This window comes from Coccinella septempunctata, chromosome X, assembly GCF_907165205.1.
Source record: "Coccinella septempunctata chromosome X, icCocSept1.1, whole genome shotgun sequence".
Classification (NCBI taxonomy): Eukaryota; Metazoa; Arthropoda; class Insecta; order Coleoptera; family Coccinellidae; genus Coccinella; species Coccinella septempunctata.
The window spans coordinates 21,230,583-21,236,430 of record NC_058198.1 but is presented as its reverse complement, the minus strand read 5'-3'; the positions used below and the strand labels follow the sequence as shown (position 1 = coordinate 21,236,430).

The window sequence follows — 5,848 nt, the reverse complement described above, 5'->3', positions numbered from 1 at the left end:
AAAGCTCAATCCTATGCATATTAATTATAGTAATCAGAGAAAAAACTTATTGGAAAGACAAATATGTCAAAAATATTATCATGATTTCAGTGCAAAACAACTGGAACCATTGTTGCCAGATCAAGAGGTATTTATCAGGGAGGATATCTGGACCCCTGGTATTTTAATTGAAGATTTTGGTGATAATTCCTACCTAGTGAAATACTAGTGTTAATTTGAGTTGTTTATACAGAAACAATTCATATTGATTAAAGTTCTTTATTACAAAATGTAATGCCCCTTGTATTATAGGTTTGGAGGCGATAGAAAAAATGGGTATTGCTTAGTTGGTCGCTGGTGTGGAGAAAGAAGAGTCAACGGAAGAGTTTGCTGATTCGTTTCAAGGTATCGGAAAAATGCCTGAAAAATATAATATTAAGATAGACAGGAATGTTTCTCCTGCTGTACATGCAGCACGTAAGTTTCCAAATGCAATTATGAAAAAATTTAAAGAAAGGTTAAATAAATTAGAGAAGGAAGAAATAATTATTAAAGAGGAAGGTCCAACAGAATGGGTTAATTCTCTCGTTGTAGTAGGTAAAAAAGGAGGTGATTTTAGAACTTGCATGGATCCCTCTGAATTGAACAAGGCCATTCGTAGAGAACATTTTTATATTCCCACAATTTCAATCTGTATTCCTTATCGTCAGTTTCAGATTAATCTCTTTTCCGTTTTTTAGCTTTAGGCTGAGAAGCATGCTTCTCTCCAGTCTCAAGATCTTCAAAATCACCGGTAATTTCTGACTCAAGAATTCTTTATCTATATTAACTTGTTGCTGGCTACTCGATACTGCTTTCAGCAGACTTCCCAGCTCATATAAATTATTTTTCGAAATTTTTTGAAGTGCATCAACTGTTTTCTACGAAATCAATTACCATTGTGAATATCTTAAAGAATGTATTTTCAAAATACGGAATTCCATTGATTGTATATAGTGATAATGGACCTCAGTTCAAGAATTCATTGTTCAGAGAATTTTCAGAAAGTTATGATTTTCACCACGATACATCTAGTCCGCTTTATCCCAAATCAAATGGTATGGTCGATAGGGCCATTCAGACAATAAAAAATACAATGAAGAAATGTATCAATAGCAAAACAGACTTAAATTTAGCACTTTTAGAAATAAGAAATTATCCTATTAGTCACAATATTTTATCTCCATCTGAACTATTTTTTGGAAGAAAAACTAGAGGAATTTTACCAATAATGCAAAAAAAGCTCAATCCTATGCATATTAATTATAGTAATCAGAGAAAAAACTTATTGGAAAGACAAATATATCAAAAATATCATCATGATTTCAGTGCAAAACAACTGGAACCATTGTTGCCAGATCAAGAGGTATTTATCAGGGAGGATATCTGGACCCCTGGTATATTAATTGAAGATTTTGGTGCTAATTCCTACCTAGTGAAATACTAGTGTTAATTTGAGTTGTTTATACAGAAACAATTCATATTGATTAAAGTTCTTTATTACAAAATGTAATGTCCCTTGTATTATAGGTTTGGAGGCGATAGAAAAAATGGGTATTGCTAAGTTGGTCGCTGGTGTGGAGAAAGAAGAGTCAACGGAAGAGTTTGCTGATTCGTTTCAAGGTATCGGAAAAATGCCTGGAAAATATAATATTAAGATAGACAGGAATGTTTCTCCTGCTGTACATGCAGCACGTAAGATTCCAAATGCAATTGTGAAAAAATTTAAAGAAAGGTTAAATAAATTAGAGAAGGAAAAAATAATTATTAAAGAGGAATGTCCAACAGAATGGGTTAATTCTCTCGTTTTAGTAGGTAAAAAAGGAGGTGATTTTAGAATTTGCATGGATCCCTCTGAATTGAACAAGGCCGTAGAGAATATTTTTATATTCCCACAATTTCAATCTGTATTCCTTATCGTCAGTTTCAGATTCATCTCTTTTCCGTTTTTTAGCTTTAGGCTGAGAAGCAAGCTTCTCTTCAGTCTCAAGATCTTCAAAATCACCGGTAACTTCTGACTCAAGAATTCTTTATCTATATTAACTTGTTGCTGGCTTCTCTAGTCATCTAGTCCGCTTTATCCCAAATCAAATGGTATGGTCGATAGGGCCATTCAGACAATAAAAAATACATTGAAGAAATGTATCAGTAGTAAAACAGACTTAAATTTAGCATTTTTAGAAATAAGAAATTATCCTATTAGTCACAATATTTTATCTCCATCTGAACTATTTTTTGGAAGAAAAACTAGAGGAATTATACCAATAATGCAAAAAAAGCTCAATCCTATGCATATTAATTATAGTAATCAGAGCAAAAACTTATTGGAAAGACAAATATATCAGAAATATCATCATGATTCCAGTGCAAAACAACTGGAACCATTGTTGCCAGATCAGGAGGTATTTATCAGGGAGGATATCTGGACCCCTGTTATTGTAATTGAAGATTTTGGTGATAATTCCTACCTAGTGAAATACTCTGGCAATAATGGTTTAAAAAGAAGAAACCGAATATTTTTGAAACCAATGAAACAAAACACCACTGATTATAACTTAGATATTACTGATGATGAAGATTTTGGCAATTGTAAAAAGGAAAAAAGGGAAGAAACTATTGAAAACTTACACACTGATGGGACGAGTTCAAGCAATGAACCTAGTTGTAGTTGTTATACTGCCCAGCCTGTATATGTAAAGATGTTGTGATGCGCATGAAAATTCTGACATGTGTTTTCCCTATGTATTCGTTGTTCCACAATAAATCAGTATTAAATCGAATCTCGTATCATTATTTGCAAATTAACCGCAAGTTATCACAGTGGCGACGAGGATTAAAAAAAAAGAAATTTATTGAATCATAATAATTATTGAGTAAAATCGGACTAGTGAATATCAAATCATGTCTTTTGGAAAAATCGAGGAATTTAAAGTGTCGGAGAAGAACTGGAATACGTATATAACACGTATTAAACAGTACTTCAAGGCCAATAAAACGGATGCGGAACTTCAAACAGCCATCCTGATCACTGTTATGGAATAGGGGCTGTTCTTTCACACATTTTACCCAATGGTTAAACTAAACCCATAACGTTCACTTCAAGAACTTTGTCTCTATCGGAGAGCAAATATAGTCAAATTGACAAAGAGGCACTGGCAATAATTTTTGGAGTGAAAAAATTCCACCAATACCTTTTTGGTCGTCATTTCACATTACTCACAGACCATAAACCTCTCATTTCTATTTTTGGTGATAAAAAGGGTATTCCCATTTTCGCAGAAGTAGAATGCAACGATGGAGTGTTATTTCATCGGCCTATGATTATAAAATTAAATTTATAAATACCAAAGATAACTCAATTGCCGATGCTCTTTCGCAGCTTCCAATAAAAATTAATGTTGAAAATACTAAAGTAAATGAAATTGGTTACTTGTGCTATATTTAAGAGAATTTACCGGTAAATTTTAAAGAAATAGCGAAGAAAACTAGGTTGGATTCAATTCTGAACAGAGTATTTGGTTTTTGTTTGCATGGATGGCCGGACATTGTGAATGATAACGAATTACTACCGTACTGGAATAAAAGAGATCAAATACATATTGAAAATAAATGTATCCTTTGGGGATATCGTGTGATTATTCCTGAATGTTTACGTAAAAATATCCTTGATGAAATTCACACTACTATGGGGGTGAATAAATGCAAATCTCTAGCGAGATCGTATGTTTACTGGCCTAATATAGATGCGGATATTTGTAAATTATGCGCGGAATGCAAGATATGCAGTAAATTCAGAGAAAGTCCTAATAAATCGATTTTGTTTCCCTGGCAAAATAACAGAAAAGCATGGTCTCGTTTACATATCGATTTTTTGGGTCCAATCAGGAATAGAAAATATTTTATTGTAACTGATTCTTATAGTAAATGGTTAGAAGTATTCGAAATGACATCGACCACTGCTGACAAAACTATAAATATGCTTAGAGATCTTTTTTTCACGCTTCGGGTTGCCTGATGTTAGATGTTATTGTTTCAGATAATGGTCCATCTTTTGATTCAGTTGAGTTCAACACTTTCACGAAAAACAATGGAATTAGACATCTATTTTCACCACCTAACCATCCATCCAGTAATGGAGCGGCCGAAAACTCAGTAAAAACTTTCAAAAGAGCGTTAGTTAAGGCATTTTCTGAAGGTTTGGATGTCAATGTGTTTATTTCTCGTTTTCTATTCGATTACCGCAACACAGAACATTGCACAACTGGTTCTAGTCCTTCTCAATTAATGTTTGGTCGTAAACTCAAACGTAGACTTGATTTATTATTGCCAAAAAGGAATGAACAATATGATGATAAAAAGTTAAAACAGATAGAGCAATAGGGTGGTAGAAGTAGGGACTTTGATGTAGGAGATGAAGTGAATTTTAGGGATTATTCTGTACCAAATAAACCTACTTGGCGTGAAGGTAAAATTGTCCAAAAAGAAGGAAATTTTGTGTATGAGGTTAAATCTCCTGACGTTAAACGACATTCTGATCAAATTTTTCCTAGATCGTCACTGAATTCCTATCCAATACGCCCTTCTGGCGAAGATGATTCTTTTAATAGGGAATTCAATGGCGAAACTGTTCTAGAAAATAATTCAACCGGGCAAGTTGAGGAAAGTATACCGGAATCTGGTAACACTTTAGAAACAGCGAATACTGGGGGGTATTCAAATTCTGAGGTCAAAAGATATAATTTGAGATTTAGAAAAGTTAATAATGAGGAATGAAAACATGATATTGTTGTTTCATGGTTATTTTCGTGATGAAACAGGTTATATATGGATATTGATGTTATATATGTGTATATTTATCCATGTTGATATAATTGTATGAATATTTGTTTATTTAAATTATGAAGCTAGGAAATAAGAACAGGGGTGTTATACTGCCCAGCCTGTATATGTAAAGATGTTGTGATGCGCATGAAAATTCTGACATTTGTTTTCCCTATGTATTCGTTGTTCCACAATAAATCAGTATTGAATCGAATCTCGTATCATTATTTGCAAATTAACCGCAAGTTATCACAGTAGTAAAATAAATGAAAATATTTCTGAACATGAACTCGTCTCAGGTCCAGATGATATATCTAGTCAGAAGGTAACAAGACGAACGATATATAAAAGCAAGTTTGGTAGGAAGGTTAGAAAACCTGAATGATATTAAATACTGAATTATCAATAAAACTGTATGTAATGTAAATATTATATGAAAATAATTGAAAAAGGAAGATGTCATATATTGTACATGCGTATTGAGTTTGAAGACTCCTGTCGTCTTGTCGAGAGGAGTCAGTCGATTGTGAGACGAATTAGAATAAACGTATAAAAGCATCAAGCAGTTTTAATATGAACCCGCATCTAATATAGGAGAATATTACAATGACGAGTGTGACGTTTGTCCCGGTGCCCAAGAACTCATACATGAAGAAGTGTACACCTGGCCGCAAAACTTGAAGGATATTCCCTTTCTAGGAAACCCAGAAATCTTTAACATCTTATCAGATGCCAATCCGTCAAATGACCTCTGGACATAGGATATCTGTGGCTACTTATGTGAGAAAAAACGCCCCTGCCCTTTTCCAATTCAAGATCACATGGTTCTACATAATCTATAAACTCTCAATCTGTGACAAACTGTGTTTTCGGACAATAGACAGTAAGTGAGTGTCGTGTGAACAATGAACCGGCATGGAATCCTAACATGCGTATCGACGGAGACAGAAGCGGCTCGAGCAGGTAGAGAAGTGTGCCAAGTGGCAGTGTACTTTTTTTTTTTTTTTCT

The 5,848-nt window shown here is 33.7% G+C and overlaps 1 protein-coding gene across 1 annotated transcript; it reads left to right on the top strand.

Moving 5' to 3' along the window:
• The first annotated feature begins 395 nt into the window (after window positions 1-395).
• LOC123322357 (uncharacterized protein K02A2.6-like) lies at window positions 396-5,398 on the top strand. The gene is made up of 3 exons (XM_044910301.1): window positions 396-456; window positions 1,549-1,641; window positions 4,055-5,398. Exons 1-3 carry the CDS (start codon window positions 396-398, stop codon window positions 4,396-4,398), a joined length of 498 nt encoding a protein of 165 aa, XP_044766236.1. The 3' UTR covers window positions 4,399-5,398.
• The last annotated feature ends 450 nt before the right edge of the window (window positions 5,399-5,848 follow it).